The 13,336-nt window shown below is 39.1% G+C and overlaps 1 protein-coding gene and 1 long non-coding RNA gene across 3 annotated transcripts in view; one reads left to right on the forward strand and one right to left on the reverse strand.

The window, feature by feature from the left end:
• LOC115627039 overlaps positions 1-13,336 on the reverse strand; it is a 72,448-nt gene that overhangs the window by 8,610 nt on the left and 50,502 nt on the right. The window lies entirely within an intron of this gene.
• LOC115627037 (UDP-glucuronosyltransferase 2C1) lies at positions 1,893-5,133 on the forward strand. 2 transcript variants are annotated; one of them, XM_030522569.1, is made up of 6 exons: positions 1,893-2,049; positions 2,109-2,267; positions 2,327-2,788; positions 2,854-3,057; positions 3,873-4,144; positions 4,216-5,133. In XM_030522569.1, the coding sequence occupies exons 1-6, from the start codon at positions 1,941-1,943 to the stop codon at positions 4,603-4,605; spliced, it is 1,596 nt and encodes a 531-aa protein (XP_030378429.1). In that variant the 5' UTR covers positions 1,893-1,940; the 3' UTR covers positions 4,606-5,133. The 2 variants fall into 2 exon arrangements, with proteins under 2 accessions (XP_030378429.1, XP_030378430.1); XM_030522570.1 differs by having other exon boundaries at positions 2,857-3,057.

A 13,336-nucleotide genomic window follows, 5' to 3' on the forward strand; every position in this document is an offset into this window, starting at 1 on the left:
ACACACACACATAAATGGGCATTTTTTAGATGCCATAATACGAATGCTAAGTAGCACTTAGCTTTCATGTGTTAAGAGATAGAGAAGTTAGTAAACATGGCAAATGCTGAACTGAATTAATACACACTTTTCTAAAATTGCTCTCTAGTATATAAATTATATATTAAATTTAGTTGTTCATGCTTCTTCTCCCAAAGCCGACTTATCTCTCGGCTGCTAATAAACTTTAAATATCCAAGCAGATGCACAAAGGAGCAACAGAGAAAAGAGTCCATTTAAAGAGAAATTAATGTTGAAGAGCTGCAACAAAGTCAAAACAATATTAGAATAACAATAGCAATCATTTTTAAATCAATAACTATTCACAAAGAGCAGTAGAGAATATATAACTGAAAACGGCGAAAATTGCTTAACATAATTTATTGTAATAAGTACTATATATTGATCTCACACAACTAATTAATTGGCGTTACATATTCAAAAGCGAGACAATACATTTCGACTATGTTTGTAAACTAAATCATTAGACAAATTAATAATAGTAATATTACACTGTATGTTTGTGAACTTGTCCAGCTAGAAATTGCCTTACACTTGGAGCTTTGTTAAAACGGCAAGATTCTCTAGACAGCTTTGCAAGGCGTTTACAAACCCTTGAGTTCTTCTTTCTTTAATTGAATGTGTCACGCCATTCAAAGCAGATTTTATCGCATAGTATATAGTATATAGCATAGTGTGCCCACACACACAGGCACGATATATTGTCGGCGATGTTTTCAATCTACACGACCCTTCCTCAGTTGTATTTTGAGAGCTGCCGCGATCGGAGGGTGTACACATTAATATTAAATATAACGCGTATGTAAACAAAAATAAATCATAAATCAAGTGCAATCACGAAATCGTCAAACACGCGCTCCCCAATATTAAGCTATTTGTGATGTGCACGATGACTGGCAAGTCCAACAATAGTAATGAGTACAAAAAAACTTGTCGTTGCCAAAGACCTACATATTAAGCATGTGAATAACGTTCCGAACAAATTGCTGGAATTGCGGGCCCCCAATATTCTACCTACGACTATGAGCACACTACCTACCAAATGTCTTCGGCAGAGTTTTATTTCTTTCACACGCCATATGACAATCCTGTCTACGCAGAATTGTGTCTAGGTTTTAGTTCTATAGATTATGAGTTTTACAAAAGATGGTGTTTTTCCTGAAACGGCAGATCTTTCGCATTCTTTATGAAGTCTGTTCTATTTCTTATTTTTTAACCTGAAATATTTTGCCTCACGTTTTACGTTTTAAGCCTAAAAGTGCTATGTCCGTAGTTTTCATTCAGTTCTATTTATTTGTTATCGAAAGATTCTGCAAACATATGAAATGGAAACGGCAATACTACTCGTTTTTGGTGGAATCGTAGCCATTGTACAGTTAGTCCAAAAGGTTAAGGAAAGGGTTGAAGACCAGAAAATGTCCAGTGTAAGTGTGATTGGAATGGAATAAGGCCCTTTAGTTGATATTCTTCTGGACAGTGAAAGCTTTTGGCGAAAAACAGTCAATATGTAGCGACATACGGGTCGTGTTATTATTAAGACTATTGTTAGACAGCGCTAAAGATTATAATTTAGAAGTCATCCTACTTGTCTGCAGTACTCGCAGTGGAGAGTCGAAACAAGTTTTGTGTTTGTTTGATGAGCTTCGTTGTTAGATTTTGAATTCGCGTTATCGCATCAACAGCAATAGTGGCGTCATCATGATCGTTTTTAAACAACTTGAAATTAATTGGAGACTTTACTCTTACGACTCATACGATTCGGGCGAGCCCGAGTTTTCTCAAATGTGCGCGGATTGATCAGCTATTCATTCTGTTTTAGACGCGCTATTTAAGCAGTCGGTTTTTTGGAGAGTGTTGGAATACATTTTTTTGCGAATTCAATGAAGTTGTCGCGGTTTAGACTTTTGCTGCTCTCCTGTTTCTTAATTATTGAGCAGGCGCCGCAGACGACGAGAGCATCCAAGATTTTGGCGGTGTATGCCTTTCCAGGTGAGTGATTAGGGACCTCAGAGCCGACGGGGCTTTTCATCAGTCAATGGGTATTTCAGGAAAGAGTCACTACATGATGCACACAGCACTGATCAGGGAGCTTATAGCCAATGGCCACCAAGTAACCATGATAGCAGCCTTTTCACTGGAGTCCCAAAAACTGGGCAGCAACTACACGGAGATATTAATAGAGCCCGTCTACGATTTCTGGCATGATGGTGAGTAAATTTTGACTTTTTGTAAGCTTCGTTTCCTCTACAATGAATTAGCATTTCAGTGAAACTCAGCTTTGGGGCTCAACATCTGTTCGAGCTCACGCGTATGGACAACTACGACTTTCTGAAAATGCTCCAGATTATTGGACTGAAGACCACAGAGCATGCGCTGAAGCAGCCCAAGGTGCAGGCCCTCATCCATGCCAAGGAGACGGAGGGTGTCTTTGATTTGTTGTTGGCCGAGCAATTCTATCAGGAGGCCTTCCTAGCCCTCGCCTACAAGTACCGCATACCGATTGTAACCACCAGCACGCTGGGCTATGAGAACCACATGAGCCAGATGATGGGACTGATCACGCCCTGGTCTTTCGTGCCACACGGTTTTCTGCCCTTCACCGATCGTATGTCGTTCTTCGAACGGCTAAAGAACAGCTTCGTCTCGATGTTCGAAGACCTGCATCGCCTGCTTATCTACTTTCCACAAATGGATGCCTTAACTCAACAACATTTCGGCAATGTGCTCGGTGAGTTTTGAAGAACATTTTGAACAATTTGTATAAGTTGTCTAACTACTTTTTCCCACTCTCAGCAGAAGTTCCAAAGGTCAAGGATATGGAGCATCAAATTTCGGTAATGCTGCTCAACAGTCATGCTCCACTGACCACGGCCCGACCCACCGTAGACGCTATGATACCTGTGGGTGGCATGCACATATATCCCCCCAAGCCGTTGCCCGCCGACATCAAAGCGTTTTTAGACGGAGCTACCGACGGCGCCATCTTCTTCAGTCTGGGTAAGCAAGCTCATTCGCACATTCTCAGAGAGTAGAGCTTTAATTTGCATTGATGTTGAAGATTTTATGAGCAATTCTTCTAAAGACTGTTTGGAGACTGTTCATAGAGAGTGAACAAGCTAGAATTTGCATGGGTGTTTAGGCATTCTTGTTGAAGATTGTATGAGCAATTCTTCTAAAGACTGTTTGTTCATAGAGATTGAACGAGCTAGAATTTGCATGGGTGTTTAGGCATTCTTGTTGAAGATTGTATGAGCAATTCTAAGGACTAATCATCTCTTATAACCCTTTCTCATATCGCATGTAAGTATTTTTGTGAGCTTCGAAGAAATGGTTTTTTATGGAATCGGTAATTTAGCGATATCTTTAGTAAAGCTGTATTCCAATGCTAATGATTTCGCAATATTTTGTGCACGCTCTAATGCCAATTTTAAATTCAAAACTAGATCTGTGTAGCTAAAATAAGAAGAGACTAAAACTGGCCCAAAAAGAATCAACTGGAATCAAGCATACAACTCTGTAGCACAATACTTTCCCATCAGTTCTACATACTTATAAAGTGATGGGTTCGGATCTATCCTATTATTGTTTTAGAGCTCAAATTTTTAGAGAGAGGAACAAAAAAAGGGGATTTTCTAAAAGCATAGTGAGGGATATATTCGCACGATTTTTAGCCGAATGTATTCTAATCTTCGTTGTGTCTAAAAAGATAATGCAGAATAAAGCTACACGATTTTTTATTTTTACAATTTTTGTCTGCATTTGAAAAGGTTCGCATTTATCTCTAGTAATAATTTCAAATTTATAATTTGTAGGCAGCAATGTGCAGAGCAAGGATATGCCAGCGGATATGGTACAGCTATTTCTGGATGTCTTCAGGTCGCTGAAACAGCGCATCCTCTGGAAATTTGAAGATGACATGGGTGCTCTTCCCCCAAATGTAATGATCAAGAAGTGGATGCCCCAGGCCGATATTCTGGCGCATCGTAATGTGAAGGTGTTTATCACGCATGGTGGTCTGTTTGGCACCCAAGAAGGAGTTCACTATGCAGTGCCCTTGCTGGGCATACCCTTCTATTGTGATCAGGTAGGCTTTAAATTTCTCACTTTCTCGTTTCTTTCCCCTTTCTAAAGTCCCTTCCCTCAACTCTCTTGCAGCATCTGAACATGAATAAAGCTGTGCTGGGAGGCTATGCCATTAGTCTGCACTTCCAGTCGATCACAAAGGATATACTCAGGGACTCGCTAATGCAGCTGATATACAATGCCACCTTTAAGGAGAATATGAAGCAAGTCTCGGCCGTCTTTCGGGACAGGGCGATGGATGCCCGCAAGAGCGCCGTCTACTGGATAGAATACGTCATACGTCACAAGGGAGCGCCTCACATGCATTTGGCCGGCTTGGATCTCAACTGGTTCCAATTCTATTTACTCGATGTTATTCTTTTCGTAGTAGCGACTATCATTTTTACGCTCCTAGTTCTATGGCTGGTAGTCCGGCTCCTGCTTGGTAGCGACAGAAACTACAGAAAGGCCAAGCGGCATTGAAACAATATTTGATCGATAGACTTATTGATGAGAGCCAGTTTTTAAAGTTGTACTAAATAGTTTATAGTACTTATATAGTTAGTAGTTATGTAGAACAAACATTTTACAAAGGCTTCGAAATATTTACGGCTTACAGGGACTCTATCAGTAGGGGCTAGTTGTAGGAATTACTTCACACCGACCGCACAATTTTCGCGATTTTCCGGAAACAAATTAATGTCGACACATTTGTTCATCACTAGATTCGGGTTGAAACTGAGGATGTCATTCATTTTATCGCTCACTTCATTTAGAAATTTCCAAAGTTAATGTTCAGATGAAAGTCAACGCACGCTGTGCTCTGATTAATGTACTCGGCAGACTATACAGACAGAATTATCAGGTTTGCAGCATACCCGTATAATTAAATGGGCACCAGGAAGTCGCATTTCAGAGCCAAATGGAATCACAAATATGAAGCCCAAAAATTGTAATTATAATGAAAAAAGTAAATAGGTAAATAGAAAAATCTCACAGCATGTAATAAATAGCCTCAGTCTAAATTTCTATTTTTAATTTTTCGATTATATTTACTATTTGGAGCACAACTTGTGCCATTTGTATATAAATAAATACGAAATGAATGCGTGTGTATTCACAGTTTGGAAATAAAGCTGCGATTTCGGCGCCGATAATGCAACGCACGTTGTGGAAAGTTTTGTGACGCGTGCTCGACGCTCCATTGAGGGCTATTGTACTCGTAGGGCCTCAACAAGCCGAAACTTGAGGCGTGACGTGCATCTGTCAACAGCCCCATTAATCGTCTGTTGTGTGTGTGTGTGTGTGCGTGTGTGTGTGTGTGTGGCAGGCATTATCATCATGAGCAATATGCCACAATGATTTTCTATTGCAACAGTACTGCTTACTATTCGCTAATAATTGCATTTAGTTTATAAAGATTAACAATCTAATTGAAAAAATACAAGTATACGAGAATATAGAAAACACGATTTGGAAATTATCTAATCGCTCGAATAATCTGTAGTTGCGTCATTGTTCAGATCGGGGCACATTCACTACAGAAGGTCAACTTGATAGTTTGGCTTTGTTAATACAAAAAATGTAATTTTTTCGTTATTTGTATTGAAACTGTCTAAGGCAGCGATTTTGATAATAACTAGGGGGTTTTTCTTTCCGGTGAGACAAGGCGCTACTTAAGAGACGAAGTCAAATGTAATGGTTTTGTGGAGAAGAACGAGTAAGAATTTAAAATCCCATTAAATGTCCTTACCAGTTTCAGTTTTATTTAAGCTTGAACGTATTTTAAAACGAGTTGAATGTACGAGCCCTACTCTTCAATAACTTGTAGCTAGTTTTCTATTTGAATGGAACTTTGTTGCTTTATGGTAAGAGGTGTAACAAAGCTAATTTGTGCCTTTTCAAGGGCACACAAAAATTTGTATTTTAAAAATACAAATGAAGCATGGCTACAGATCAAGGGAATTTTTGCATTTTCCTCAAATATTTATCGTCGAAAACTTCACAAGCGTAAGTATTTCGGCCATTAAGTTAAATGATTAATCCATATGATTGCTTTTTTTGAAGCCCAATGTGCACTTTCGCTAATAAATACCATTTCTTTTGTCTCACATTGAAGTGTTGGCCATTGTGTAGACTTGTTACTTTTGATATTTCCGAACTGGATTACCTCACAGATTGTTTGGATGGCACCTTGCGGTCGTCTTCACAGATGCGCACCCATTTCCACTTGATCTACTTGAGTGATTTTTGTTTCATTTGCACATCTTTTTTTTTTTTTTTTTTTTTGGGGGGGGGGGGGGGGGGGGCAGCACCCACAAATAAACTAGTAGCGTACAAGTACAGAAAACTTGTAAAAAGTAAGTCACATGGTCATGTCGGTCTGCCAACATCATCGACCCAAAGGCGTCGCTGCTGTGGGGGCGCTGCAAGTGGCTTCCCCTGCCCACTGCCCCCCCTCCCCCTGCCCAGCCCCATCCACCCACTTGTCTATCGCACGATCGCCCTTGGCGCAATTTCGCGGTTTGACGTCCAATTGCTGAGCCATGCGGTCCGTCGGTCTGTTCGTCTGTCCGTCTGTCCGTCTGTCTGTCGGTCGGTTTGCATATTCGAACGCATTTTCTGTTAAATATTTATGGTGTTGTTGCTGGTGTTGTGGCCGCGCACTCGCAATGGTCTGGAATTTGAAATAAATTCGATTTAGTTGTGCAACATTTCTTTTCGTGTTCGTTGCGGCGCTCGGACGCCACTTGCACCGCAAATTTATGGTAAATAATTATTAAAGAAAGAAAACGCGGCCGGCGCGCAAAAACAAAAGACCCAGCCAGGTGCTCTGTACTTTATTTTGCTCTTTGCGTAAGTGCTCAACACAATTTGTTCATACACAGGTATCTACAAACAAATAAACATAGTACATACATACATACATATGTACATATATTTGTACATTTCTTTGGTCGCAACAGCCAAAAATAAATAAATAAATAAATAAGAGTAGTCCGCCGTGTATTAGCAACACACATACTTGTATTTCATTCTCTCGACTGATCGCCTTCTCTGTCCGACCGTCCAACCGTCCGGCTGTCCGTCCGTTTTTGTTCGAATAGCATTTTGACGTGAAAGCGAGAGTGTTGCTGCTGTTGTTATTGGTGTTGCTGTTGTTGGCCCAGTTACGCGGCAGGCATAACTTAAAGGCATAACAGGCATAACACATTAAATAGCCAGCACCACTAACAACAATACAAGTATTCATTGATTTCAAATGCCGGCTGCAATTTTCTTTTTTTATACTCGCACATCGCACATGAATATACATATGTACATACACAGTGCATCTACAAGTATGTACTATCATTGTACATACTTGTATATATATTTTTTTGGTTTTCATGTTTTCATTCGTTTTCATTTCAGATCATTTCTTTCCGTCTGTTCGTCTGTCGTAATTCAATTTTATGCCATGTACGAGTACAAACATATAATTACAAGCTGCGGTCACAATTGAACTCTATATATTGCAGAGGCATTGCATAAGTTTTATCGAGCGATCAGTTTTCATTACTTTGTTTTTCCTTCTTAATTGGCCATCAAGAAGAGATCACGGTTATATAAATTTATGACTTTAGAATTGCTTAGCGCCCAATTGAAATTTTTATACTCTGTACGCGAACGGTGGAAGGGTATACGAGAAAGCGCCAAAACGTATGTAACAGACAGAAGGAAAGGAGACGAAACGATATACTATATGTAGTTCATAGTATGTCTGTCCATCCGCCAGCCTGTTTGTCGGTATAAACACCCAGAACTTTTGAACCATAGCACACTGGCCGAAAAAGCAAAAGTTGGGGCATTAAACCAAAAAGAAAAACTTTAAAATACAGAAAAAATCTCTTAGTATTTTGATAGAATATAGACAAAGGGATAAAAATACAAATGGCAACATTTTTTGTGCAGCCCTGGTATTTTGGCGACGCCCTTACAGTCAGATGATTTTAAGCTTCATTACTTCGAAATTATTTTATTCAATTTTAAAGACAAATTCTTTGTTAATAAACATTGCTTTAAAATGGAAAACACCGATATAGGTATGCAGATTTTTAACTTATCGACAGTAAAGCACACCTCTTATCCTAAAGTTTCTTAAAAAAGCAAATACAACAAAGTTGATTTAATAACTTTAGCGGAGCAAAGGGTGGGTACAGAGTATTCAAGATTCGGCTTGGCCCGACTTTAGCGTTTTACTACCTTAATTTTTAAGTCAATGGAGAAACATACAGTATAGATGTATGTACTTGTATGTTATGTGATAAATAAGATTGTTGGCTATAGGTAAGAAATACCCTTTAGACTCCATTATTATCTCAATTAAATATTATCATACTAAATATCCGTTTGAAATACTTGGCCAGTAGTGCTAATTAATGTTAAATTTGCCAATCGAGCCATTGCACAAAAGTATATTTTTGAAAAGTTCTTAAAATTCCGTTCAATGTTGAAGCCTTTCCCAGATATTTACTATATAGGCAGTTCAACTATAGCAGAAATATTCTGGATATCAAAATACAATAGAAAATAATAGGCACAAGTCATATTGTTATTGCCACGGAGATTAATAAAGACTTTTTGGAATGACAGAAGGATAAAGGAATAATCTATGGCGCATACAAAGTTGCCCAGAATGGATTAGGCGTAGCGGGTATTTGTATTCGTTTTTATAGCCTGTACCCAAAGGGTGAAAGGCTATACTAGTTTTGTGCGCATGTATGTAACACACAGAAGGAGGCGTGGCAGACCCCACAAAGTATATATATTCTTGATCAGGATGAGAAGCCGAGTCGATATAGCCTTGTCCGTCCGTCCGTCTGTCTGTCCGTCTGTCTGTCCGTCTGTCCGTCCGTCTGTCCGTCTGTCTGTCCGTATGAACGCAAGGATCTCAGAAAGTATAAGAGCTAGAATAACCAAACTTGGTTTCCATATTCTCCTAAGACCGAGAAAGTACGAGTTTGAGTTTTTTTTTCGATGCACCCCCCCACTCCCCCGCAATTCGTGTTTTTTCTTATAACTTCCGTAATTCTCGGAATTTTGAAATAAATTTTGGTAGGTACATCCAGTTAGTACTAATGTGTCCGTGTACCAAATTTCATCATGATAGATCAATTCTGAAGAAAGTTATAGCCATAATTAAAATCGCTGCTCATGCGCTGCCTGCAGCTCTGTCGGCAGCGCTGCCCGCAGCTGTTGTTGTTGTTGCTGCTTTGGTTCAACTTTGTGCTGCATACATACACGCATATAAACACGCATAGGTACGTGATGTAAATGTATGCTGTTAAAACTAAACATAAACATATATTCTAATTTAATTTAATTAATTAATTCATTAATTTTTTTTAATATTTTAATTTTTTTTTTAAATTTTTTTTTTTTACTTTTTCTTTTTTGTGGAGAGTACAGGCTATTTTACTGTCGGGCTTGCTCGACTGTAGCGTTCTATCTTGTTATATTTTATAATTAACATTTCATTAATATTTTAGATTTTGAAAATGGAGCATTTTTCAGATTAGCGATTGTAATTACTTATATTTTGAACTCATTTGAATCTGAAACTAGTTAAGTAAAATTAAAGCTGCGCTTGCTTGCCATCGCTTGTTTGTTATTCGACTGAATGGTGAACCGATGGCTTTGAGGGAAAAAAGGAAGGATACAATAATTGGGGCTTTCGAAATACTCGTCTATGACAAAAGCATTGTGAAGTGAATTTAGTTAATACATTTGACAATATTTGTAACCGACTTCAGTTCGTCTTTTTTTTATTTTTATCTTTGTCACCTCAGCGCACTCGACTGGGTGAACCGTTTTTGATGATTCTTGTACCATTTGAAAGCTGGTCGCATTTCAATTTAGTCCAGTTCTGACAATGGCATCCATGAGAAAACTACATACTAAGTAAGTTTGTATTAAGTATGTGCAAGACAAATAAACGAATAACTCAAAATCACCGACTCTAAAAATAATAATAATTCTACCTACATTATTGTAGAAGAATACACACTTATTAATTTGTAGTAGAATTGTTTGAAGTCAGTTTTTTTTTTTTTTTTGTTAAAATGGTTGTTTATATAATTCCTCGTTAAATTAAAATTTCCCTTAAGCGTCCTTCTCTTGTGGCTTGACAATATCAACTAATTTATTTATCACTATTTGGTCACTGCTTAATTATTAGCATTGAATTTTGTTGTAGTGGATTATTAAATTTTAGCGTACGCTCCAGATAACCATACTGAAATGTTTCAGATTCTTGAGTCTGGAGATGAGTAACATTTTAATCTTGCCAGTTCTCTGTTGGTTAAGGCTGATAATATGCATTCGCTATGGAAAATATGCCACCTACGTACATATGTACCTACATACTACCTCCGAGAAACAGAAAAGCTCATGAAAAGAATATATGTATACGTAGTACAAGAACAAGCTGGGCACAATTTCCGCTAACAAAACTCACAAATCAAAGACAAAAGGCGTCAAATGGCAGGAAAGTGAAATAACAAGCAACGGTAACGAAAAATCGTACGAATAAAGCGCGCGAATCGGGCAATAAAAAAATCACTTGATTTGCATGCGAAATGATTGCTGCGGGCACTGGCAGTCGAGCAGCAAGAGATCGAGGTAGCGGGCGGACGGACGGGCGGACGGATGGGCGGTCGGTTGAATGGTCGGCTTAGACAACTGGGCGCTGCGCTGGGCGTGGGAGCGTGCAGAGTGGAAACCAGCAGCGTTACCCTTTCCTAACTACCTAATGCCTATCAACAACAACAACAACAACGAGACAACAACAGCAACAAGCGGAGCAACAACTTTATTATGCAAAGTGAAACGAATTCGATGTCAGAGACGGGCGGGCGCATCATGATTTGGGGGCTTAATGACAAAGTATTTAGTTGTAGTTAGCGGCTGTCTGTAATTTTCAGGGCGTGCTTTAAAGAAGTTCAAAAGGGCGGGCGTGGAACTGTAAATGCTCTCCTTGCTATTGTTGCTATTGTTGTTGCTGTAGACGGCTACTGGCAGCATTCCATGACCAGTTGTTGGTCACACACACCCAAAAAAAAAAATGAGAGAGAACAAAAAGAGAAAAACAGACGACGACGATGCGGACGCGGACGACGGACGACGGACACGTTCGGGGGCGCTGCTGACATTTTCGCACGCGGCGGCGCGCACTCGAATCGATTTGTTTAGAACGGGACTGACTCGGTGGGGCACAGTGGGACCAAGAGTCCGGCGTGGCAACTGGCAGCCAGCAACTGGGTTGCATGTTGGTCAGTCGCTTGATTGACACCTTTTAACTACTGTGGCGCAATGAGCAATGCGCATGCGAACCCCGCAGTCGGCAGTCGGCAGTCGGCAATCGGCAGTCAACAGTTTACAGTTTACAGTTTACAGTTAGCAGCCAACGCCGACGACGTGGACTTGTGTTAAATTATTCACTTTGCCAAGTTGCCTGTGACATATTTTGCAACTGGCCAGGCCAACGTCCATGCCTTGTATTAGCACTCAGGCACACAGGCAGACAGTCAGACAGTCAGACAGACAGACAGACCTCCAGACGGACAAACAAAGATACAGATGCAGGCACAGGTACAGAAACAATCACAGTTAGCTGTGCCAATTGAAAGCGTTAGCCAAACAAAAACCACTGTCATGCACTCGAAGAAAAAAGCTGCTACATCAGACATGCACCTCAATTGCTCTAAATGTAAGTTCATGACATTTCACCGAACCTTGCCTCATTTAGGGGCATATACGAATGACAATGTGCCATTGCAACATATATCGACTGTTGAAGACCTTGGGGTTCTTTTTGATTCCAAATTGAACTTTAACCTTCACATATCTAGTATTGTCAATAAGGCCAAGGGATTACTTGGATTCATTAAACGTTGGTCCAAGGAATTTAATACCACTAAGCTTCTTTACACTGCTCTAGTACGCCTTGTGCTTGAATACTGCTCATGTGTTTGGTCTCCGCAGTATAGAAAGCAGCAGGAAAGTATTAAGTCTGTTCAGAAGCAATTCCTTCTTTTTGCTCTACGTGGTTTAAACTGAGATCCCAATCTCTGCTTGCCATCGTACTCTAGTAGACTGATGCTTATAAACCTTCCTTCCTTAGTAAATCGTAGGACGGTTCTTGGAGTAGTTTTTCTCCACAAGTTGCTTATCGGTGAGGTTGACTCCTCTGCCCTCTTAGGTCGCCTTAATTTTTCAGTTCCTTGTAGACCAACAAGGAATTATTTGCCATTCATATTGGCAAGATGCACAACTGATTACGCTTTGCACAATCGTTTTCGGGTCATGTGCAGACATTATAATGATCTTTCACATTTACTTTCGACAGGACTCTCTTGCCGGACTGGCATTTAAAATTTCCCCCACCGGGTTGAAAATTTCCCTCTTTTTCTCTTCGTCTCTCTCTTTCCACCTTTCTCTTTTTCTGTTTCTCTATCTCTCTTTCCTTCTTTCTTTTTCTCTTTCTCTTTCTCTTTCTACTTCGCACTTTTTCTAATTAGTTGTTAAATAGAATTAATTTTCCACCTTTATCTACTTTTTGTATAGTTTTTTTAGGTCTTTAATGTCTCTGACCACATATGGCTGTGAATCGGGGCATAGCTGGCCAACTGGCAAATAGAATTCCCCCAACGTGTCGGAGGCATTAATAGAAGTCATTGTACAGCTTTGTTAGGCTTTCTTATCTTTTAAGTTTATTTTAAATTGTTATGTTAAGTTTTATAATATAATCAACAGTATTATTGTTCATATTCTGAATAAAATAAAATAAAAATAAAAAATGTTATCGTTGTTACCTTGAACGTAAATCCATCATACAAAAACAAACTGGTACAAAATGGAAAAAGTACACCCACAAAACAAGCCACCACATATGAAACCATGTCATGAACCCTTTCTTAAAATCAATTATAAAGCTTCGCCTGTGGAATCAACTAACACAACATTTAAAGAAAATTAGTAGTGCATCGCAATTCAGGTATAAATTAAATTTATTCTTAAAATATAAGTAACCAACAATATAAAATGTCCGTAGTAATAAATAATACATTAAATAATCCCTAAATTGTATAAAATAGGTTAAGTAGGTTAATCAAATCGTCTTAAATGTTTTTCTATGAAAATCGTTTGTTTTTTTGTGAGTAGTGCAGTAATT

This window comes from Scaptodrosophila lebanonensis, unplaced genomic scaffold (assembly GCF_003285725.1).
Source record: "Scaptodrosophila lebanonensis strain 11010-0011.00,11010-0021.00 unplaced genomic scaffold, SlebRS2 tig00000089-arrow-pilon, whole genome shotgun sequence".
Taxonomy (NCBI): Eukaryota; Metazoa; Arthropoda; class Insecta; order Diptera; family Drosophilidae; genus Scaptodrosophila; species Scaptodrosophila lebanonensis.

Excerpts from the sequence above, each read along its gene's own strand:
- LOC115627037 (XM_030522569.1), top strand. The coding sequence starts at position 1,941 with ATGAAGTTGTCGCGGTTTAGACTTTTGCTGCTCTCCTGTTTCTTAATT. Across the intron at positions 2,268-2,326 it reads CTACGATTTCTGGCATGATG|TGAAACTCAGCTTTGGGGCT; the intron begins GTGAGTAAATTT and ends TTAGCATTTCAG. Across the intron at positions 2,789-2,853 it reads ACATTTCGGCAATGTGCTCG|CAGAAGTTCCAAAGGTCAAG; the intron begins GTGAGTTTTGAA and ends TCCCACTCTCAG.